The sequence below is a fragment of the Dreissena polymorpha genome, chromosome 3 (genome assembly GCF_020536995.1).
Source record: "Dreissena polymorpha isolate Duluth1 chromosome 3, UMN_Dpol_1.0, whole genome shotgun sequence".
Classification (NCBI taxonomy): domain Eukaryota; kingdom Metazoa; phylum Mollusca; class Bivalvia; order Myida; family Dreissenidae; genus Dreissena; species Dreissena polymorpha.
The window spans coordinates 108,247,641-108,272,497 of NC_068357.1; the positions used below are offsets into that span (position 1 = coordinate 108,247,641).

At 38.0% G+C, this 24,857-nt stretch overlaps 1 protein-coding gene across 4 annotated transcripts; it reads right to left on the minus strand.

The window, feature by feature from the left end:
- Window positions 1-74: 74 nt before the first annotated feature.
- LOC127870928 (monocarboxylate transporter 12-like) lies at window positions 75-20,589 on the minus strand. Of its 4 annotated transcripts, XM_052413513.1 has the most exons (8): window positions 20,295-20,589; window positions 18,584-19,574; window positions 14,553-14,680; window positions 12,078-12,221; window positions 10,485-10,628; window positions 8,075-8,210; window positions 5,642-6,351; window positions 75-1,562 (listed from the first exon to the last, which is right to left on the minus strand). In XM_052413513.1, the coding sequence occupies exons 3-8, from the start codon at window positions 14,617-14,619 to the stop codon at window positions 1,204-1,206; spliced, it is 1,560 nt and encodes a 519-aa protein (XP_052269473.1). In that variant the 5' UTR covers window positions 14,620-14,680; window positions 18,584-19,574; window positions 20,295-20,589; the 3' UTR covers window positions 75-1,203. The 4 variants fall into 4 exon arrangements, with proteins under 4 accessions (XP_052269473.1, XP_052269470.1, XP_052269471.1 ...); XM_052413510.1 differs by lacking the exon at window positions 18,584-19,574 and having other exon boundaries at window positions 20,295-20,588; XM_052413511.1 differs by lacking the exons at window positions 18,584-19,574; window positions 20,295-20,589 and adding an exon at window positions 15,499-15,756.
- Between the last annotated feature and the right edge of the window lie 4,268 nt (window positions 20,590-24,857).

The following is a 24,857-nucleotide window of genomic DNA, read 5'->3' on the forward strand; positions in this document are numbered from 1 at the left end:
TGCACAGGCTAATCTGGGACGACACTTAACGCATACGCATTAAAATGTGCTATAGAAAACTTAACAACAAAATCTACATCTAAACAATTTTTTAAAATATTTAAATAAACAAATATATTTTTTTCTTTTCCATATCAAAGTTCGTTTCACAGTTTAATGATATCAAGTGTCAACAGAAATTGTCATGCGTGACAAAAGTCAGTCTGCCTTAAGGTATTTATCGACAATTACAACAAATGGAGGCCGCTGTTTCTTTTTGTTGCAATACAGCAATTTATTTCCGTATCAAAGGACGTGTAAATTAAACAACTATCAATGGGTGCAAAATAGAAAAATATAATTACAACGCGTGTGTACGCATCGAAATGCGTGTTAAGTACACAGTCACTTTTCAAACATTCAAGGGAGAATACTATGTTGCGCTGCCTTTATTTTTTTACTTTTCTATGTTCTTAAACCTGACATTATGTAAATATATTTGTTTTTAAGTAAATTTATAAATGCTCATTCACATGTTCTCTAAACGGATTGTTTTAAGAGAATGTCAAATTAAAAAGAACGTATATAATTAGATGTTTGTTCACTTAATAAAATATGTACATGCTTGATGCACCTGTGAAATTCATGAAATCTTAAAATCCTTGACGACCAAAGGAAAGTCGTTGTAGTAAATAAACTTAGTAATATCCTTTCGAAGAACGACAATAACAAAAGTATTTAAAGTAAGGAATTTCAGGAAGTCTGTGACTTAATTATGCAGACTTCGCTGAACTACGAAGTCTAACAATTAGGCATTAAAGTCATGTATTGTGTGAATTAACGAGCTTAACACCATACAGTAAAACGTCTACATAATTGTTTGCAAATGTGTGTCTAAGTTCATTAACATTTCGTGTCCTGACACATATTAATTATTATTGTGTGGTGTCGATCACAGCACCACGTAAAACGTGCCCAATGGTCAACGCGAGGTTATACGATACAAGTCACGTGTCCACTTTGTCGATCGGAAAAGCCGCTGTGATAACACTCGTGATTACACTAACTTATATAAGCCCTATTGAGTATTGCGATGCAACTTGTGTTTGCACGAGCTCTTGGCTGTTATATGCACCATTTAATAATACAATACAACTCGCATTCAACTCATGGTCGCCACCACACAGCGCGCGTGTGGTATTACTTTTACGATACCAAGTGTTCCTACACATCATCGATGAACGCGAACGGCAGCGAATCCTCATAAGAACTAACTGGCGGTGGTTTTTGATGTTCGTACGGACGATAAACGGGACTTATCCTTTCCGATTTCAATGGTACATCATCAGCAAGAATTTCTTTCTCCTCATTTTCTCTCGCTAGGCTCGCTGTTGACAGCCTTTTTGGCGGGTTACCATCGGACGCAACTAGTTCAACGGTTGCCTCGTTTCGCTCTAGTTTCTTTCGTTTCATGCACCGCTTTATGAGCGGCTCCGTCATGACTATGAACGCTGATGCTAGCAGCAGGCAGCCGGTAAGTATGAAGGACGAGTTCCAAGACCCAGACGCGTCCTGTAGCCATCCTGAAAATTATACACAATGAGCATCGCTCTGGGAAAACCGGGCTTAATGCATGTGGGTAAAGTATCTTCCCATATTAGCCTGTGCATTCCGAACAGGGTTATCCGGGACGACATTTTCCGCCTCATGGTATTTTTCGTTTTAAGGAAGTCTCTTCTAAGCGAAAAAAGTGAAAGCCGATAGTGTCGTCCCAGATTAGCTAATCTGGGACGACACTTTACGCACATGCGTTTAGCACCGTTTCCCAGTGCACGACTCAAAGACTTAAACAATATCTCCTCTTTTCAACTTTTTCCCATGCTCTGTTACTTCCCATTTTTCACTGTTAGTTGTATGTGGCCATGTGAAGTGTGTTTGCTGTAAAACTATGCGTTTTAAATACAATGTGCTTAACTAACACATATATTGATGCACGCACATGTATTGATAGTTGGGTTAATATAACACACATTGCGACAAAACCACCTTAAAATGATAATCAACCTAATCAGTGTGGATGGTGGTTTAACCCTTTACCACTTAGATACATATTTAACCTTTTACCACTTAGATACGTACTTAACCCTTCATCACTTAGATACGTACTTAACCCTTTACCACTTAGATACGTATTTAACCTTTTGCCACTTAGATACGTACTTAACCCTTTACCACTTAGATACGTATTTAACCTTTTACCACTTAGATACGTACTTAACCCTTTACCACTTAGATACATATTTAACTCTTTACACTTAGATTGATATTTAACCATTTGTCACTTAGATACGAATTTAACTCTTGACCACTTAGATACATATTTAACCCTTTACCACTTAGATACGTATTTTAGCCTTTACCACTTAGATACGTATTTAACCCTAAGCCACTTATACACGTATTTAACCTTTTACCACTTAGATACGTATTTAACCCTTTACGACTTATATACGTATTCAACCCTCTTCGGTTTTATGTTTTTTACACATAGCCATTTTCACTTTGCTTCTGAGTGGGAAAGGGTTAACTGTTGGATAAAGTGAACTGCATTGACATATGAACGTCGTTCAGGGGAAAACGGAGTTTAATGCATGTGCGTTAAATGTCGTCCCAGATAAGCCTTCAGTTGCGTTAAATGTCGTCCCAGATAAGCCTTCAGTTGCGTTAAATGTCGTCCCAGATAAGCCTTCAGTTGCGTTAAATGTCGTCCCAGATAAGCCTTCAGTTGCGTTAAATGTCGTTCCAGATAAGCCTTCAGTTGCGTTAAATGTCGTCCCAGATAAGCCTTCAGTTGCGTTAAATGTCGTCCCAGATAAGCCTTCAGTTGCGTTAAATGTCGTCCCAGATAAGCCTTCAGTTGCGTTAAATGTCGTTCCAGATAAGACTTCAATTGCGTTAAATGTCGTTCCAGATAAGACTTCAATTGCGTTAAATGTCGCCCCAGATAAGTCTTCAATTGCGTTAAATGTCGTCCCAGATAAGCATTTGCAGTTCGCACAGGCTTATCAGAGACGACACTTTTCGCTGTAATGGTATTTTCATTGTAAAGGAATTATCATCTTATCGAAAATCCAGTCTAGGCGGAAAGAGCAGTCCCTGATTAGCCTGTGCGGACAGCACATGCTAATCTGCGAAGACACTTTACCACCATGCATTTATCCCCGTTTTTCAAGACTGAGGACATTTATTGTATTTGATAAGTCTTCTCATATAAAAACTGAAAACACTAGTGTTATGCATTTAGTTTAAATTGAGAAAATTAACAAAACGGCATTATCGTAGTTGTATATGCTATAGGTTCATAAGAAAATAATATAAAAAATACATCTTTACGAAAAGTTAAAACGCATAACGCATGGCAGAATGTAATAAATATTAATCGAAATGTATTCGTATCAGGACAATCAATATTTAATTTTCAAATAGAAAGAGGTTTCCAAGAGGTTTATTATTGATATATACGATAAACATTACGCGCTTCAATTGAGACAGACGTTTATTTTGGAAAAATATCGAGTCAGTTAATGGTTTCGCTAATGGACAAATTTACAACTACTCCGTATTGCGCGATTTACACAGCTGTCCCGTGTTCGTCATGTAAATTTTACAGTCAAACGGTTCAATGAAATACTGTTTGAAAATAGATTTATTATTTGTGTGGTTGTTTATTTAAACATATGAACTGATTGCATAAAGTAGTTTACGCATATTGGCACATGCATTATATAAGAATGCATTTTTTGTGACAAAAACGTCCAATAAATTGCTTTCACATTCAATAAGTTTTATTTCTACGCTTTGAAGCTTTCGGCTTATTACTCAAACAAGTTTTACACATACATCTTTACGTTCAAAATTTACAAAAAGCAATACAAGAAATATTTATACCGAAACCGTTCCGTTTGACAAATTCTACAACCCCATAAAGTGTTCGATACCACAAACGTACGATAACTTTATTATACGTCAACATTAAGACCAGGTCAAAGTGAGGTTGAGTGATTAGATGGATTCTCATTCTCATCGATTATTTACATAATTATGAACATCGCTCTGTGAAAATGTGAAACAGGGACTTAATGCATATGCTTAAAGGGTCGTCCCAAATTAGCCTCTCCGCTTTAAGGAGATTTTTTGTTTAAAGAAAGTCTCTTCTTAACAAAAATCCAGTTTAGGGGAAAGTGTCGTCCATAATATGGGACGCCACTTAACTCACATTGATTAAGCCCCATTTTCCTAGAGCGGGGCTAATATATGAGCCTTGTTCTGAGAAAACTGGGCTTAATGCATGTGCGTAACGTGTCGTCCCAGATAAGCCTGTGCAGTCCGCACAGGCTAATCAGGGACGACACTTTCCGCCTTAACTAGATTTTCAATAAGGAGAGACTTTCTTTAAACAGAAAATATCATAAAAGTGGAAAGTGTCGTCCCTGATTAGCCTGTGCGGACTGCACAGGCTAATCAGGAATGACAATTTACGCATATGTATTAAATCCTCTTTTCACAGAGCACGGCCCATATTATGGTTGGGGTAAGAACTGGTGGTGTAAAACGATATGGTAATCTATTAGAAAGCCCATGTTATTTTATCACGTCGCAATAAGATCAAGGTCAAAGTGTAATTAGGCCATAGAAACTGTATATGTTGTTCGTCGGATTTTCTGCACCGAAAAATCGTTAAATTAAATAAAAAAGAAGTAATTTATATATTCCGCCCCCTCCAAGAGTTGATTTTGCCAATCATCTTACTTCCACTTAAGAGTTGTTTGTTTTCTAGGTATTTTGGTTAAGCGTTAATATTTTACGATATAAACTGTTAAATTTCCGTTTAACAGTTTAACAACATGTTGATATTTTTTATGTTTTTTTAGTCTAAACATCGGAACTAGAGATCTCCAGTGTACAACAAGAAACAACTTAACCCTTTTATGCCTAGCGGACTCTTCCATCCTTCTAACTTGGATCAATTTATTTCCAAAATTAGGGATGTCTAGTATATTTATTTCTATATTTAGAATATTTCTTACAGAAATTCCTTTAACCAAACAGCGCAGACCCAGATGAGACGCCGCATCATGTGGCGTCTCATCTGGGTCTTCGCTATTTGCCAATGTCTTTTTTCTAGACGCTAGACATAAATGGGTTAAGACACAAATGGGCTAGGGCGTATCATTGAACAGAATATTTTTGGATGAAAATACAGCTTTGAGTGAAATTATCAGAATTGTAAAATGTATATTGACATACTAAATGTACTTTGTTTTCATAAAGCGCCCTATGCATCTGTTTATATCGAACATGAAACATTGCGCTCGCTCGCTCGCTCAAATCCAGCATAAAGACGTTTTTCTTAGTCCAATCGTCAAATAATAGCATGTGATTTTCGTAGAAATTGGATATAATGTTTAAGCTTACTTAAGTGTATATTTCGCCAAATCAGCATAAAGTAAACGTTTGAAGTTACCATAGCAGTCCATTTGTAAAGTGATATTTTCGTGCATAAGAATCAAGAACAAATTAATAATTGCCAGCTACACTCTCTCCAAGACTAGAGTGTATCTGCAATGCATACAAACATGAGGTCAAAATGAGAGACGCTTACCTATGGTAGGCTGACTGATGGCTGAACCTACAGCAAGACATAGCGACACGAGGCCGAACGCTGCCGTAAAGTCTTTCATACCCACCACGTCGATGATGAGCACGGAGATTAGGCTCCAAAACGAGCCGGGGAATGTACCAATTATTGCAGCGTAGACCAAGAAAAAGTAGTAATTTGTAAACAATGGAGCGATGAAGCAGAAAATGGCAGAAACACCCATGTTGAAGATGAACAACGTCCGTTTCTTGACGTAGCCTTTGTCGGCGAACCATCCGAAAAATATCCTAGCGACGACTTCGAAAGCGCCCATAACTGATATGCCAAGCGCGATCTTGACCCTATCGTATCCTAGCGCCTTTAGGTGGGCGGGAATGAGGATCAGATTGTTCCCATAGCCGTTCATACACAATATAAACGCGACAACGTACATCGAAAACAGCGGATTACAGAAAAGAGAGAATTTAAATAAACTAAAGAAATTTGTGCAGCAATTTTGCGACACAGTTTTATCTTTGGGTTGATTGTGTGACGTGTCGCCGTTAAGCAAATCAGTGTCTTCCGGTTCGTGAACATGTCGTTTGGTCGATTTCTGTTTCGCTAGCGACAGGAGACGAGGCTGTCGGAAAATGCATGCGGCTGCACAGATATTCAACGCGAAGCCCCCGAGAATCAGGAATGTTCCATGCAGGCCGAATTCTTTGATGAGAAACCTGTGATAAAACAGTGGTTTCACGTTATGAAGTAAGACACATATTTACTAAGGCTCGATTGGTCATGTCGGCTCGGGTACTTCTTGAAATTACCCCGGGTACTCTTAAGTATACTACAATCTATCCCGGGTACCGAACATTATTTTTTAAATAATTATGTTTAAATTTATGTCATTATATTTCAAAATGGCCTCTCTATTATTAAAACTCATCTTAAAAAAGCATGTTTATGCAGTTTTTGTTCAAAGAGAATTTTGTTCGTAATCAGAACTCGTTGATTGAAAAATCAAACAAAACTGTTTTACAATATTCCGTAACGCGTTTAACAACACCGAATTTTTGGGCGGGAATAAAATTCGGATACAGTCTAATGTTGGCCGGGTACGTTTGTGTATATTTCCCATACCCCGGGTAGATTGTAGTACATGTAAATTTAAGAGTACTCTCGATGATTTTAAGTTGTACCCGGGCCGACAATGACCAATCGAGCGATACTAAGCAGTTTCATGCCAATGCTGTTAGGTAAATACGAGTATTGCTAAGACATAACATTTAGACTCCGAGTAATGGATTACAGACGAAAGCAAATGATTCCCACTGTATGTTTTTTGTTAAACACTGAATAATATTTTTTTTACCATCCGATATCCATGACGCTGTTTAAAACGACAAATATAACAAAGGGAGGATAGCCCTATATTATTATTTCATGGAAAAGTCTCGAATATTCTTTTACTCAGTAATTTAGATGTTTATTTAAGACATAAATCAACAAAGGAATAAAATCAATATATGAAAGTATATGAATTAAACAATGATCTTCCTCTTAGTTAAGTTTTTAGACGGTGTTAGAAAAAGAACTTTAGTGTCTTAGACACTCTTCACCAAAAAGGGCTTTAGAATGAGCACCGGGAGGCTACAAACACTTGATAATTTGAGTCTCGTTCTAAAAAAACTGGGCATGATGCATGTGCGTAAAGTGTCGTCCCTGATTAGCCTGTGAAGTCCGCACTGGCTAATCAGGGACGACACTTTCCGCCAAAATTGGACTTTTGCTAAGAATAGACTTCATTTAACAAAAAAATGTCATAAAAGCGGAAAGTGTCGTCCCTGATTAGCCTATTCAGACTGCACAGGCAAATCTGGGACGTCACTTTACGCACACGCATTATGCCCATTTTTCTCAGAACGCGACTCATTTGGCTAATCCTATTATTATACAATATGTTGAAGTCTCTATTTGGCCCAGATCTTTTTATCCTTGAACAGGAGTCTAGTAAAGGTCCCTTCCATAGAGAGATCTCTGAATGTAATTAAAAAATAAATAATGTTCGCTGACCATAAAATTTCGAGTGTTTCTTGGAAACATAATAATTCTTATCTCCTTTAATTCAGTTTTGTTGATTTTTAATCTACAAAATGAAAGGCTACACGCTTTGCCCGAATCTAACAAAAGACCCTGCAGGTGAGCGACTCATGGTGGGCTGAAACTTATTGGTGCTCGATTGGTTGTTGTCGGCTAAGGGGTTGTTGTCGGCTAAGGGGTTGTTGTCGGCTAAGGGGTTGTTGTCGGCTAAGGTACTACTTAAAAGTAACCTGGATACTCAGAAGTAAACGACAATGTACATCGGAGTTCAGCGAATTCAGTGTAGTATTCCTAAAAGTAAGCTGGGGTACTTTTAGTGGTACCTGAACCGACAACGAAAAATTTAGCGTCACTTACTGGTAGATAAACGGAAACACAAGGGCCCCGACCCCGCTGGCGGACACGGCGACCCCGTTGGCAAGTGCTCTCTTTTCCTCAAAGTAGAAACTGATGATGGTGGAACATGGCGAGAAGGATAGGCCGTACCCGAGACCTGAAACAGATGTGACTTTATTTCCCTCCTGATTACCTAGGAAAGGCGTAAGTATTTTCCCTGCCTTCATAACGTGACTAAAATACGGTTGAAAACAGCGAAACATCTAAAACAAGAAACCTACGGAGACGAGTGATGCTCCCCAAAGTTTTTTTTGTCACAATATTGCACTATATATTCAGATAAAAGGAAACGTCTTGAGGGCAGAGTAGTTGCGGGGACAAGATTTTTTTTATAGAAAATTTCAAAGGGCCATAACTCTGTGAAAAATCATCCGAGTAGAACCCGCTAATAATATGCACATCTCCTTATGGTAGTCAAGCTTCCCATAAAGTTTCATTGAATTTCGGTCATTAGTTGCTGAGAAATAGCCCGGACAAGAATTGCACTATATGTACATTTAATGGAAAATTTCTAAAATTTCAAAAGGCCATAACTCTGTGAAAAATCATCCGACCAGAACCCGCTGATAATATGCACATCTCCTCTTGGTAGTGAAGCTTCCCATAAAGTTTCATTGAATTCCGGTCATTAGTTGCTGAGAAATAGCCCGGACAAGAATTGCACTATATGTATAGTTAATGGAAAATTTCAAAAATTTCAAAGGGCCATAACTCTATGAAAAATCATCCGACCAGAACCCGCTGATAATCTGCACATCTCCTCTTGGTAGTGAGGCTTCCCATAAAGTTTCATTGAATTCCGGTCATTAGTTGCTGAGAAATAGCCCGGACAAGAATTGCACTATATGTACAGTTAATGGAAAATTTCAAAAATTTCAAAGGGCCATAACTCTATGAAAAATCTTCCGACCAGAACCCGCTGATAATATGCACATCTCATCTTGGTAGTGAAGCTTCCCATAAAGTTTCATTGAATTCCGGTCATTAGTTGCTGGGAAATAGCCCGGACAAAAATTGTGCACGGACGGACAGACAGACAGACAGACAGACACACAGACAGACAGACAGACAGACAGACAGACAGACAGACAGACAGACAGACAGACAGACGCACACACGGACAGACGAAGCGGCGACTATATGCTCCCCCCAAAATAAATTTTGGGGGAGCATAATAAACGAACAAACACATACGTTTAAGCTGTTAATTTACGCTCGACCGCAATGGAACACAAAGGCTTATGGAAACGCTATATGTTTCTTTGATAAAACCAGAATGTGATGTCTTTGAAGGAGATATCAAGAACGTTTCCACATTGGGGATCGATCCCGTGACCTCCCTGTCACTAGACAGACGCCATATCCACTACGCCAGGCGACCAATTGTAAATTATTTATTTATTAAAGAACACTTTGTTCCCTCGGTAAAAATATTTAAAAATATAAATGAGATAATTAAAAAATCTCTTAACATGAACATACATTAAAGATCACAATATAACATGACAATTTTGCTATATGAAAAATCTAAATGCAATAAAAAAAAAACATAATTAAAATATTTTCATTCGCATCTTTGCTAAAGAAATCACATAAACTGTGTCTTTTAACAGTGACGATATCTGCACAACACATTGGCATTACTCAAACATGGAGACATTTAAACGAAGAAAAAGCTCTCGGATGGAAAAGAGTTCTCTGAAATCGAGTAGCTCAAAATATCTGTTCGATTACACCCCTACTTAATAAATATTTTGGACGTCCTCGAAATTTGGGACAAATTTAAAATCATAGCAGGTTAAACATTTTCATGTGTATTTTTTTCTGAAATATTGTCTCAGGGCTTGAACTGGGGACCGGCGTTTTCTAATGGAATACTCTTTCTGTCCGTTGATCACCTACCAAGCGTAGGTGTTGAGCGAACACAAAATAATACCTAAATGCAAATACAACGCGAGAGTACGAATCACTGCGCTTGCTTGACGGCCATGCACGTTCGTGTACGCACCTTAACCCATTTATGCCTAGCGTATAGAAAAAGGCATTGACAAACAGCGTAGACCCAGATGAGACGCCGCATAATGCGGCGTCTCATCAGGGTCTGCGCTGTTTGCTTAAAGGAATTTCTGCAAGAAATATTCTAAATATAGAAATAAATATACTAGACATCCCTAATTTTGGTAATAAATTGATCCAATTTAGAAGGATGGGAGAGTCCACTAGGCTAATATGGGTTAAAGTACGTCAAACGCCAGGTACATAACCAACCAAGCTTAAGTGAGGATCAAACCCCAGGTAACCTAGATGGAAATTAAAATCGACTGTACAGTACACTGCGCTAACTTGCAGTCATGAATTAACGTTTACGCACCTGCACATATGCCAAACGTCAGGTACATGTACTCTATCGACGGCACAAACGATGACGTCACGAACCCGAGGCCAACCAACAGTCCGCCGACGAAAGCGACCGTCCGGAATGTAAATCGTTGGCTGAGCAAGTTGGCGACTGGTCCTAAAAAAAAGAAGCGGTGATTAAGTCAAAAGGTACTTAAACGTGAAAGGATTAAATGCAGGTGTTTTGTTAAATTATAAGTTTGAAGAAATATATGCGCGCGTTCACTGGGATTTGTTCAAATATTTTCGTATTTTTGAAACATATGATAACATTAGTTTACTTACAAGAGAATAATATGTGGGATAGTTTTAAATAATATTCATATCAAGGAATTTGTTATACAAGAATGAGGCTGCCCTGTGGATCGAACCGGGGCCTTCTAGAAGCAAACGCTAACTCGCTCCTACTACACTATGCCAACCTACGCGCAGAGATTTGACGGGAACAGCATAGCTGGATCAAATCCCTGCCTTCACAACCAACCACGTGATGATAGCCTAGCCGTGTGGTACAATAATTTTACCGTTGTTAACTTTACTTTAATTGTATTTTTTAATTATGAATCTAAACGTATGCACTATTTTTTATTGTAAAATAAAATGATACTACTTTTCACAATATAATACTTAAACCTATAAATAATCTAATTCAATATTTTTCTTGTGATGGTAGAGATTGTAAGTGAGAGCAAGGAACGACAACTCTGCGTGGAGATTGACACTATGCGGGCTTTTGACTTAAACTGTACTTTGCGAAACTGAGAACATGTCAGTTTAACATATTCAATGCATTTAATGATTAAGACATTCTAAAGTACGAGTGTAATTGATTGATCGTACACGATGTAGACTACACACGTCCGCAATCCAAGAGAATTTTATGGATTGATGCGTTCTATTGGACTCGTCTCTATTTCAGCTTGACGAATTGCTTAATGTGTTATAACATAAATCAGTTTGTCAACATGAGGCAATCCTACTTATGTAGACTAAGAACTATATTTCATTTTAATTCGTGATTCGCTTCCCGCTGGCTTTGTGCGGTATAAAGTTCCATGGCCTAAAACTGTGTGATCCTTTCAACCCGAACCTATCTGGCGTGAACTTCTTCATATAAGACGATTGCTTCTGGTGAGATGTTTTTACGCCTAAGCATCATGTTTACCGAATCCAAAAAGCTCGTCAACGCCTAAAATATTTTGCCGATTCCAAAACATATTTGAAGCTTTAGCAAAATTTTATCAAGTACAAAACCACTTTCACCCCTAAGAAACACTTTGCCAAATCCAAAACAAAGATATACAGCCTAAGCAAAATATCAAAATTTAGCTATGAAGCCTAACCAATATGTTACCTAGTCTAAAAAAACAAACATTTTAACGCCCAAACCAAAAAATTGCCGAGTGCACAACACAAGCCTAAGCAAAATGTTACCAAGTACAAACATCCCTTCAACGCATTAGAAACATTTTACCGAGTCAAAAACAAAGCTTTGACGCCTTAGCAACGTTTCTTCTACGCCTAAGCAACATTTTACGGCTTTCAACATTATTCTGCGAAATCTCACCAAGTCCAAACATCAGAAGGAGCGTTGTGCTGCCGATCCACGCCGTATTCCCTGAACCGGAAGCGTACACGCTGACCATCTCCGTGTAGAGAACGCCGTAAGCCTTGATTCCGCCCACCACCACCATGTACATGAGGAAACAGCCTGAAATAGTGCTATGGGCAATGAAATTGATGGAGAAAATCGTTGTGATTACAATCTTTGGTATAAAAATAGTAAATATTGTGTTACCAGTTAATGTGTAACAGGTGATAATGATAACAATGATCATGACGATGATAATGATCATGACAGTGCTGATGATGATAATGATCATGACAGTGATGATGATGACGACGGTGTCGATAAAAATTATTGTGGAAGTGTAGATAGCGATTTTGGTGAGAATATTGATGGTTGTGGAAGTGTGGGTAGTGTTGTTGATGGTGATAATTATAATGGTGGAAGTGTGGGTAGTGATGGTGGTAGTGATAATGTCAGAAGTATAGATAGTGATGTTGGTTGAATAATGATGGTTGTGGAATTGTGGTTAGTTATAGTGGTGGTGACAATGATGGTGGTGGACGTGTGAGTAGTGATGGTGGTGGAAATAAGGGTGATGGTGTAAGTGTGGGTGGTGATGGTAGTGGTGAAGATGATGGTGGTGGAAGTGTCGGTAGTGATTGCGGTGGGGATATTGAAGGTATGGATAGTGATGTAAGTGGAGGTAATGATGGTGAAAGTGTGGACAGTAAAGGTGGTGGAAGTGTCGAAATTGATGATAATGGAAGTGTGGATAGTGATTGTGGTGGGTATAATAATGATGGTGGAAGTATGGAAAGTGATGGTGGTGGAAGTGTTGCTAGTGATGTTGGTAGGGATAATGATGGCAGTGGAAGTGTGTATAGTGGTGTTGGTGGAGAAAATGATGGGAGTGAAAGTGTGGTTTGTGATATTAGTAGGGATAATTATGGTGATGGAAGTGTGGGTAGTAACATTGGTGGAGAAAATGATTGTGGTGGAAGTCTGTTTAGTCGTAGTGGCGGGGATAATGATGGTGGAAGTGATTGGTGGATAGTGATGGTTGTGGAAGTGTGGCCAGTGATGTTTGTAGGGAAAAAAATGGCGGTAGAAGTGTGGACAATGAGTGTGGTTGAAGTGTGGGTATGGATGCTGTTGGTATAAAGATTGTGGTTCAAGGGCGGATTGTGATGTTGGTGGGACAATAACGGTGGTGGAAGCGTGGCTAATGATAATGTTGAGTAAATGATGATAGTGGCAGTGTGGATAGTGATGGTGTTGGAGATAATGATTATGTTTGAAGTGTGAATATTAATGTTTGTGAGTATAATGACGATGATGTGTGGATAGTGAGGGTAGTGGAGATAATGATGATGGTGCAAGTTAAGATAGTGATGTTGGTGGGTATAGTGATGGTGGTGGATATGTGGATAGTGATAGTGGTCGGGATAATGATGTAGGTTGAAGCGTGGATAGTGATGTTAGAAGGGATAATGCTGGTGGTGGAAGTGTGCATAGTGATAGTGGTGGGGATAATGCTGGTGGTGGAAGTGTGCATAGTGATAGTGGTGGGCGGGAGTAATGGTGGTGTAAGTGTGGGTTGTGATCGCGGTGTGGATAATGATGTTGGTGGAAGCGTGCATAGTGATAGTGGGCGGGGAGGGGGGTAACGGTGGTGGAAGTGGGGGTTGTGATAATGGTGGGGATAATGATGTTGGTGGAAGGATGCATAGCGATAGTGGTGGAGGGGGGGGGGGGTAATGGTGGTTGAAGTGGGGGTTGTGATAGTGGTGGAAATAATGCTGGTGGTGGAAGTGTGCATAGTGATAGTAGGCGGGGGTGGGGGTAATGGTGGTGGAAGTGGGGATTGTGATTGTGGTGGGGATAATGCTAGGGGTGAAAATGTGCATAGTGATAGTGGGGGGTGGGGTGGGGGTAATGGTGGTGTAAGTGTGGGTTGTGATATTGGTGGGGATAATGATGTTGGTGGAAGTGTGGGTAGTTATTTTGGTTGTGACCATGATGGTTATGGAGGTGACGGGGATACAGAGGTAATGCGTAGATGGTATTTATTACATTGATGATTATTATGAAGATGGAAGTGGCGCTGGTGAATATTGACGCTATTCAGTCGTGTTGTTGCGTTTAAAGATATGTTTATTTTTAGAATTATGAAGTCAATATTGTTGTTAAGAATTTTTTTAACCAAAACTGCAATAGTTGAATAATTGTACGGTTTCGTAATTTTCTGTGAAGGGTCAACAGCAAGGAACATTGAAAACACATGAAAATATGTTGGAGGTAATCAGGACTTATAAAGATAACCGCCAGGCTCGAGGAATCGTTCGAAAGGAACCACTATTAATATTGTCAAGACGCAGTCACGTACAACGGCATCATTCAATTGTTAAGTGAAGGAGGCTTACGAATCTTGTAAGAGGACAAATAACAATTTTCAAAATGGCCGACACAAACCTGTCAAGATTGCCCAAGCAAAACCACCATCAACATCGGGGTCTTTCTGCTTGACCGCCGTAGCCATTTTAAATCGCCGATACGCTGAGGGACGGGATAAGCTTCACTTCAACTTGACATATCGACGACTGAAGCCAGAAAAGAATAAATATAAGAAATAAGTGTCGACTTTGTGTTGTTTTTTTGCAAATGTAGGGGAATAAATCACCGGGGCGAAAGCCCCGAGTTGTCCATTGCGTGTGCCTCTGAAGAAAAGGTATCTACGAAATAATTGAGATGTGTCGTTTTAACGGTCAACGAACAACTATTTGTTATTATGAAATGATCTAGGGTGCACTAGCATGAGTTGTTTGATATTTGAACACGGTGTAAGCATTTCCATTAAACCCATTCGACCATTCGGTGTGTTATATTTTTTTACAATATGCACATGTAAAATAGAAACAGCAAAAACAAAACATTTACCGGTAACAATTGATTTAATTAATCAACCAAGCACGTCTGATTTACTTCGTTAGTTTCGCGCTTAATAATACTACCCATTTATTGAAATATTCAATATTTTATCACTTCCATTCAACCAATAAAATACGCTGAATCTGTAAAATAATATCCACGGTTTGCAAATAACGCATATGCATCGAAAGATTAGATGTTACCAATGAGCAAATATTTGAAGTAATCTTAAATCTTATGAGTATTTTATTGATTATAAATCTGACATTCCAAACGTCTGTGTTTAATAATTTATTACATGTAAATCTTTTTTGAAAAAAAAGCCAGCTTGACAATTATGCCAGTAGGGATTTATGTACACTTTGTGGATAATGAAACTTTGCCATCAATATTGTATGAAAGGAAACAAACCAACACATTTCGGAAAAGATAAAGATTCAGAATTTAAAAGTATCACACGCGTATACATGTAAAAATAAAACCAGCTCACCGCATTCATAATAATAATCCGTATACGAGTTTTGTTATGTCCAGAAACAATACAAGATGCTATGACATGCTGTGTACTTTGATTTTATTCAACTATCTTCCATGCAACAATATTTACACAGTGTCACGTCGATAATACATTTTGTAAGACAGACGACGCTAAATAGAGAACTTAATGACAACAGTCCATTAGCAGTTGTAGATCGTTTTTCCGATAATTCATTAGAAATTCCATAATACAATAATATCTTATGCTCAAGGCATTTAAGTTTTAATGCTGGTTTACCCTGAAAACACTGGTTACGTGTTTTTAAAATCACCGTCGTCAAAATCTCGTATGCTATAATTGATTTTTTTTGCGCCTGCTGTATAATACTAAAAAGTACATACTGAGAAATCACAGCCATTGTAAATACATAAGAAATACCATTGTTTTAAGAATGTGTCAAATGTGCTGAAATGCAACTCTTGCAGTAACTGCGATGAATTTAATTTCGAATTTATTGAGGGGCGCATTCCATTTCACCCAAGCTCAATACCTCACTGCATATTAAAGCATTTAGTCCAAGAAACCTATAGAAATATAATTATGGTAAATTATGTTTAATTTATTACTCAAACTTGACTTCTCGCTCTCTTGTAGATTCGTCTTAGTTGTTTTTATGCTATCGTTATAACATTGTTAGCTGGATTCTAAATGCTGTAATCCAATAACTTGCCCTCGACCTTAAACAACTTATGAAATTCATTACTGATCAGATTTCATGCCTTTAAATATTTTATTATGTTTTGATCATGTATACTCATGTATGTCTATCGTATATTGAATAAATCAAAACTTTTAACTATAATTTAGGCTGAACTAATCTAGCAATCCCTTTTAAGCCTATTCCATATACATGTAGCGATTTCTGTGATGACCCTTTAATATGATATAATAATAATGTGACTTTGGGCCGACAACACATACACACAAACATTACACTTATATATCGCCCCTTGATGCAAAAAGGTACCATGTGACATTAAGATTAGAAGGCATATGGTACCTTTTTGCACAAATATGGCGAATTATATATCATTACTTTTATATGTATAGTTTTGCTAGAGACGTTCAACCGAGGTAAAAGGTGCTTCACACACCTCGAAAACAATAACAGGGTCGATTCTGGAACGGGTCGTCACCAGTATCTCGCACTATACGAATTGGCCGTGAAAAAGGGGTTTAATGGATGTGCGTAAAGTGTTGTCCCAGATTAGCCTGTGCAGTTCGCACCGGCTAATCAGAGACGACACTTTCCGCATAAACTTGTTTTTTGCTAATAAAAGACTTTCTTTGAACGAAAAATATCACAAAGGCGGAAAGTGTTTCACATGATAAGCCTGTGCGGACTGCTAATCTAGGACGACACTTTACGCGCAAGCATGCACAGCCCAAATCTATTTATTGACACACACAATTTCAAACTCACTTTCGCCCATACGAGTGGGTAGCAACTTGCAATTAACATAATTGTTCGACGTACATGTGTGGGTATTAAACTTCATTAACCGAAGACCAACTACATGCCTACAGTTCACATTTAAGAATTCAGGGTTAAGCGTGATTGTATTGTCATGATCAGCTTCTTTTAAAATATTGCATGTGTTCAACTTTAAACATTAACATCTAATCCAAATAAGATCTCAACAGAAGACGGGACCACAAGCGGAGATGAGATGAGATGATGAGAAAGAAGTCGGGTGTTTCTTTTATTGAATGAAATGTAAGTTTTGATTATTATATAAATTAAGAAGTGAATGCAAACAATGTATTTTCACACATGCTGAAACTACATTGTATTTCAATTGATGTAATAAAATTAAGGCACATACAGTAGGTTAAAGTAATATCTACAAAGTAAACGTGGTAGGGCTTCACAGTTAACAAGATACGTTGATATTAAAATACATTATGTGAGTTATTCAAATTAATTCATTTCTGTGAAGGCGTGTTTCGGGCCTATGTCAGTTTGACGATGCAATTATAATAGGGTGTCTTTAACAAAATCCGATTTTGCGGCAGGCGAAAACCACAAAGTATCGTTCGGAGAGTTTATGTCGCCATTAGTAAAATATAGTATTCATGTTTAAATATACCACACAGGTTCGTTGATGTGATATCCCCCACGAAATAAATACTGTTTATTGGTGAGTGAAGAAGGATAAACAGGGCAATACATGTAAAACAACAAAATGTATGTTTATTGATTTTACACCCATAAAGTTTCCTGTTGAAATCTTGTATTGTATCTGAGATATGGTCCTAAAAATACATCATACAAAAACCAAAAAGACCATAACGCTTACTAAAGAAAGTGTAGGGTAATGGTTGTTGAGTAAGGCAGTTCTCCTCATTAATATATGAGTTGTGTTCTGAGAAAACTGGGCATAATGCATGTGCGGAAAGTGTCGTCCCAGATTAGCCTGTTCAGTCCGCACAGGCTAATCAGGGACGACACTTTCCGCCTTAACTGGATTTTCGTGTAGAAGAGACTTCCTATAAACGAAACATACCATAAAAGCGGAAAGTGTCGTCCCTGATTAGCTTGTGCGGACTGCACAGGCTAATCTGGGACGACACTTTACGCACATGCAGTATGCCCAGTTTTCTCAGAACACGACTCATATGTACATCCATCAAGCTTCACCTTGAAATCTGATATAGTTTCTCAGATATAGCCATGAAAAGTGAATGCAAGACGGGCATCATATAACGACAATAGAGAGCAATAACTTTTATTTAAGAAAGTGTAAGGTCATGGTTCTTTCTTATGGAACTTTTCCTCGTCGATATCTATACACCCATGTAGTTTCATGTTGAAATTTATAGATTGCATAAGATATAGCCCTGAAAAAAGTTTACTGAAAAATGCAACCAAATAGCTCAGTACATTCAACAATCAACTCATTACATCGCAATATGGACTCATTCCATTAAATATAACATAGGTCCAGGAAAATGTTAAAGTAAACAGGACCGGTTGGTCTTCAATTTTAGGCCCAACATTCATTATGGAATCAGTATCTCCTATGTATAAACTTACCAATTGTTTAATAATTGTCCGGCACCTTATGTTTCTCTAGCTGGATGGACCGATAAACTGATTTGCATGACTTGCATGATTAGCCGACGGGGGATGTGGAAAGCTACATTAGTTGAATGACAAAGCAATTTTGAAAGCTGGCTTGATGGACCGACGATGTGACTTGAAAAGCTGGCTTGATGGACCGACGATGTGATTTGAAAAGCTGGCTTGATGTTCCGACGATGTGACTTGAAAAGCTGGCTTGATGGACCGACGATGTGACTTGAAAAGCTGGCTTGATGGACCGACGATGTGACTTGAAAAGCTGGCTTGATGGACCGACGATGTGACTTGAAAAGCTGGCTTGATGGACCGACGATGTGACTTGAAAAGCTGGCTTGATGGACCGACGATGTGACTTGGAAAGCTGGCTTGATAGACCGACGATGTGACTTGAAAAGCTGGCTTGATGGACCGACGATGTGACTTGAAAAGCTGGCTTGATGGACCGACGATGTGACTTGAAAAGCTGGCTTGATGGACCGACGATGTGACTTGAAAAGCTGGCTTGATGGACCGACGATGTGACTTGAAAAGCTGGCTTGATGGACCGACGATGTGACTTGAAAAGCTGGCTTGATGGACCGACGATGTGACTTGAAAAGCTGGCTTGATGGACCGACGATGTGACTTGAAAAGCTGGCTTGATGGATCGACGATGTGACTTCAAAATCTGGCTTGATGGACCGACGATGTGACTTAATAAGCTGGCTTGATAGACCGACGATGTGACTTGAAAAGCTGGCTTGATGGACCGACGATGTGACTTGAAAAGCTGGCTTGATGGACCGACGATGTGACTTGAAAAGCTGGCTTGATGGACCGACGATGTGACTTGAAAAGCTGGCTTGATGGACCGACGATGTGACTTGAAAAGCTGGCTTGATGGACCAACGATGTGACTTGAAAAGCTGGCTTGATGGACCGACGATGTGACTTGAAAAGCTGGCTTGATTGAAATAAAATTCAAACAATTTTGAGAAAAAAAAATGGACGCATACGGGAAAATCTATGCCTTCGCTGATAGTGAATGCGTAAAAAGACACGATCTTTGAAAACGAATTTAACCATAAAGGTCACTAAATTAATAACTTGTATCACTTTCCTTTGTATGTACAACAATAGCATTCGTAAAACTACTATTTTGTTTGATGTATAAGCGAATGTCGCTTCATCGCATGGGATTTGAGTGGAAATATATTTAAGTTATTGTAAGCTGACATGATATTTACAGGCATCCTGATGAATTAACATTTTGCAAACTTCATTTAAGGTTTCATAAATATAAGCACGTGTAACATACACCAGTTAACCAAGTATGTAATTGTTTACATGTATTTACAAAGCGATAACATTTTCCACGTTTAAATGCATGCAGTGCTCGATCATGTGTTTTGTATCACGGCTACTGAAGAATTATACACATTGATTTATTGATTAACGAGTTGGATTTTAGTGAAAACCCCAGCGGTTTGGATATACCGGTAAGTAATTTCATGGTCGAATAATCATATGTACCGATTAACACATCTTAACAAAATAAAAAGAAACTCGTACCTGTAAACAATATACGACTCCATGTAACTGTTATCCTTTTAATTATAAGACATTGTATTTATGCTAGTCGCTTAACAAGATGTTATAGCGGAGAATATTGTATCCATGTTACCTTCTTTTCCCGCAGCACACCATTTATCCAACACGAAAACACCAGAACGTGTTAGTATTTTACCAGTGTCGTTGATTTGTTCACAAAAAAGCAAATGCTTACTATAAGCTGTAAACTTGTGTACTCACTCGCGCTAGTTTAAGTTATTTTTTGTACAGACGACATGAATACTCGATGCCAACGCATCAATGATCTTACACTAAGTAAATATTTCCCTTGTTGTATATCAGAAGATATACGTATCAAGAACAGCGCACAAATGTACTCTTCTCATAAGAAAATGCACTGAGTCTCTCTGTTTTCAGCAACCTGTAGTCAATAAAACACCCACTTTCTGTGCTATAACTCTCACGTAACTGTGATTTAAATCGACCAGGCTTTGTAATTGCGGTGACACGATATGCCCTATTGACCACACCTCTTTCATAGGAGCTTGTTTGAAAAAAAAACAGTATTATTTTTCGCGTGGGCGATGAATAATAATCATCATCCCCTTCATCTTTGTCACCTCACTATTCGTAGTCGTCGTTATCATCAACATTCTCCACCTCCTCCTTTTCTTCCTCATTATAATCATCATTAATAACACTTTCATCAGGAACGTCATCATCGTCGTCGCCTTCTCATCCTCATCCTCATCCTCATCATCATCATCATCATCATCATCATCATCATCATCATCATCATCATCATCATCATCATCATCATCATCATCATCATCATCATCATCATCATCATCCTCATCCTCATCCTCATCCCTATCATCATCATCGTCATCGAGTGAGACAAGGAGAATACAAATGGTGAGGAGAAATATAACCGGGGAAAAAGAAGGAACGAAGAAGAAAAAACATAATTATTATACTACTTTCAGTCATATTTGTGTGCAATATGGGTGAATGGAAAATGTTGATAATACCTGAAGGGTCAGAAATCCGATGTTCATTATATTACATAAATTATATGATTAACTTCAGCAATACAATGGAGCGCATTAGAGACATCCGAGCTGAATGCATCCTTTCTATTGTTCCCAATATTGATTTTTCTATAAAATTGGAGCGTGCATTTGACAAAGATCTTGTGGTAAAAGCCAATATTCTTTATTGGTCACATTTTATATCTGGGGTATCATCGCGTTTTGAAATTGACTTTTATTTATTGTTTAATCAAAATAAACTTTAAGTAACTTCAGTTGTTGATGGTTGTCTAGTGTCCGAGTTTATGAAGTCCTGACGCATTGTGAGTTATATTTTCAAGTGTAAGATTAAATTAATTAAATTTCGTTATGTTATGTCAACGGTTTATGTTCTTGTCTTGAAATATGAATGAACACGGACTCAAAATTCGGGTTATAAATTAAATTACCCATTTATTTAATTCACCCAAAGCAGATTAGTCACTAAGAGATAAATGTAATCACAAAAGCAACATTTAATCCATTTATGCCTAGCGTCTAGAAAAAGGGCATTGGCAAACAGCGTAGACCCAGATGAGACGCCGCATGATGCGGCGTCTCATCAGGGTCTGCGCTTTTTGCTTAAAGAATTTTCTGTAAGTAATATTATAAATATAGAAATAAATATACCAGACATCCCTAATTTTGGAAATAAAGTGGATCCAATTTAGAAGGGTCGAGGATTCCACTAGGCATAAATTGGTTAATTGTGGTTTTAAAAATTACACATACGCCAATAATATCTTAATTTAGTGGCCACGATTCAACACAAGAACCTATCATTAAATCGGCTAATTGCAACATTCCCTTTGTGTCCACAATGAAGTGACGTCAAATCTCTATTTATAGAATGGCATTATGCAAAGTAAAGATTTTAAACATCTCTCCGGCACCTGTTTAAGGAAGATGTAATTATGATGCTTATTTTATTAAAAACAAATCTTTCCGCAGAAAAGTGTACATTAGATTTAATCGGCTGCATAAGGATTTCTCACAAATTGCTATCGCCCTCCGCATCCGCACTATTGTACGATGCATCAAGGTGTAATCGATGACTCATGCGGTAGATATGTAGGTAGTTTTGAGTGGGTAACGGGGAAGGGGGAGGGGGAGCGGGGGTGGGGGTAGGGGTGGGGGCAAACGTAAGACCGATGCGTTCGGGTAGACTTTTAGAATCACAATGTTGCGCGTGCGTGTTGTTATAAAGTTTCAAACTGTGATCATTCGTTTTATTCCTTAAATGCGGAGTAGTTCGGAGATAGCCGAAGTATCACGATTGTCATTATTTTGACGCATTCGGTAGCCCTCGCAGATTTTAATTAACATTTAATTAACAATCAGGATAATCACTTAATATATATAGAATTGTAGAATGCTGAGTTGAAAACAAAATTATATTTAATAATATTTATTAAGTAATTAATACATGCGTCACTTCCATAAACGTCCTTGCTAACATACACATTTATAACAATGTCATTGATAACACCGTCATAGTTACTTGGATAATTGCTTACACCGCCATCGCATAATGTATAATTGCCTATGTACAGCGTCATAGCTAACACCGTTATAGTTAACAGAGTCATCGCTTACGGCGTCAATGTTTACAGCGCCATTGCTAAGAGCGGGCTTAAAAACTGCGTCATTGCTAAGAGCGCCATTGCTAAGAGCATCGTTGTCACTAGTATTATTACAACCATTGTCATTACTTACGGCGTCATAACATATAGAACGTCATTGCAAACAGGATACTTGTTACCAGCGTCATTACTACGAGTATCATTTCGAACAGCGCAATCATAGCTAATAGATTAATTTCTTACAGCGTCATGACTCAGAGCGTCATTGCGAACAGCGTCATTGCTTAACGCTTCATTTCTAACAGCGTCATTACTTTAAGCAAATTTGCGAATAGCGTCATTTCTCAGAGCATTATTAGTAACAGCGTTATTGCTAAACAAAGAGTTTGATTGCGCACAGCGTCACTACTACTGGCATCATTGCTAACAACGTCATTACTAAGAGCGTCATTGTTAACAGCATGTTAAAGTTGATACAACTGTTTAATACAAACAACAAATCTGAATTGTTTATGTTAAGTAAAAATATATCTGAAGCTTTTAAAATTCGCAACGTAGCATTGATGGATTTATAACGCTGGTCATTTTATACAAGACAACAGACAAGTCATTGATAGAATACATTATACTAATGTATTTATTTGATTATAAGATAGTTTGATATAAGATTAGAATATTAGATTAGATTCAATTATCTTATATTTTGATATAAGATTAGATTATTATAAGATAAGATTATAATTTCATTATAATATATTTTGTTCCAACAATACATATTTATTACTATATGAAATAAATCATAGTACCAAATAAGCATGAATATAGATTGTATATAAGTTCATCCTGTTAAACAGTTGTGATAACTAATGACCCATACTTCATTGAATAATCCTGTTGTATTAATTATTATATGTATGCATATTATATAACACAAAAAACTGTAAAGTTTATGTGAATAAAATATGATTACTAAGAGCGTTATTACTAGCAGCGTCAGTTCAAAGAGCGTCATTGATAAGAGCGCTTGTGTCAACAGCGTACGAGTTATCACTTATCAGCGTCATTGCTAAGAGGGTCATAACTAATAGCGTCAGCGCTTACAGCTTCATTGCAAAGAGCGTTAATAAGCAATTATGGGCGTCCGTGATAACAGCTTCATTTCTGAAAACGTTAGTGCTTACAACGTCATTGCAAAGAGCGCCATTGATAACAGCGTCATTACTTACAGGGTCGTTAAAACAGCGTCATTGCTATCAGAGTCATTCCTAACAGTGTTTTGATAATAGTGTCATCGCTTACAGCGTCATTACTTAAAGCGTAATCCCTAACAGCGTAATACTTACCTGCATCATGGCTAACAGCGTCATAAATAACAGCGTCATTGCAAACAGTGTCCTTGATTACATCGTGTCATTACTTACAGTGTCATTAACGACGGCGACATCGCTTACAGCGTCATTACTAACATAATAATTGCTAATATCGTCATTGCTAATAGCGCCATCACTTACAGTCGCATTGCTTACAGTCTGTAGTAATGAAGAAGCGTCAGTGAAAGCAGCGGCAGTGCTAACAGCTTCATTTCTAAAAGCGGCATTGCTTTCAACGTCGTTGCTTATAGCATCTTTAGTAGCAGCGTCATTTCAAACATGATTAACCTTCATTATTGCCAACAGCGTCATCGCGTCCAGCGTCCGTGCTAAAAGCGTCATCGTTGGCAGCGTCATTGATCACAGCGTCTTTGTTACCATCATAGCTAACATCGTCGTTGCCATCAACACGATTGCTAACAGCAACATTACTACCAGCAGCATCGCAAACATTGCCATTGCTCACAGCGTCATTGCTAACAGCGTCATTGCCAAAGCGTTATTACTAACAGCATTTTTGCTAACAACATCATAGCTGAAAGGGTTATTACTAACAGGGGCATTACTAAAAGCGTCATTTCTAAGAGCGTCATTGAGTACAATGTCAATGCTAAAAGCGTTTATACTAACATAATTATTGCTAACAACATCA

What these genes read in the sequence shown, in the direction of transcription:
- LOC127870928 (XM_052413513.1), bottom strand. Translation starts at nt 14,619, where the DNA reads ATGGCTACGGCGGTCAAGCAGAAAGACCCCGATGTTGATGGTGGTTTT. An exon ending in TGCTTGGGCAATCTTGACAG is followed by an intron (nt 12,222 to 14,552) that starts GTTTGTGTCGGC and finishes GCACTATTTCAG; the next exon opens with GCTGTTTCCTCATGTACATG. An exon ending in CCTTCTGATGTTTGGACTTG is followed by an intron (nt 10,629 to 12,077) that starts GTGAGATTTCGC and finishes TCTTTTTTTTAG; the next exon opens with GACCAGTCGCCAACTTGCTC.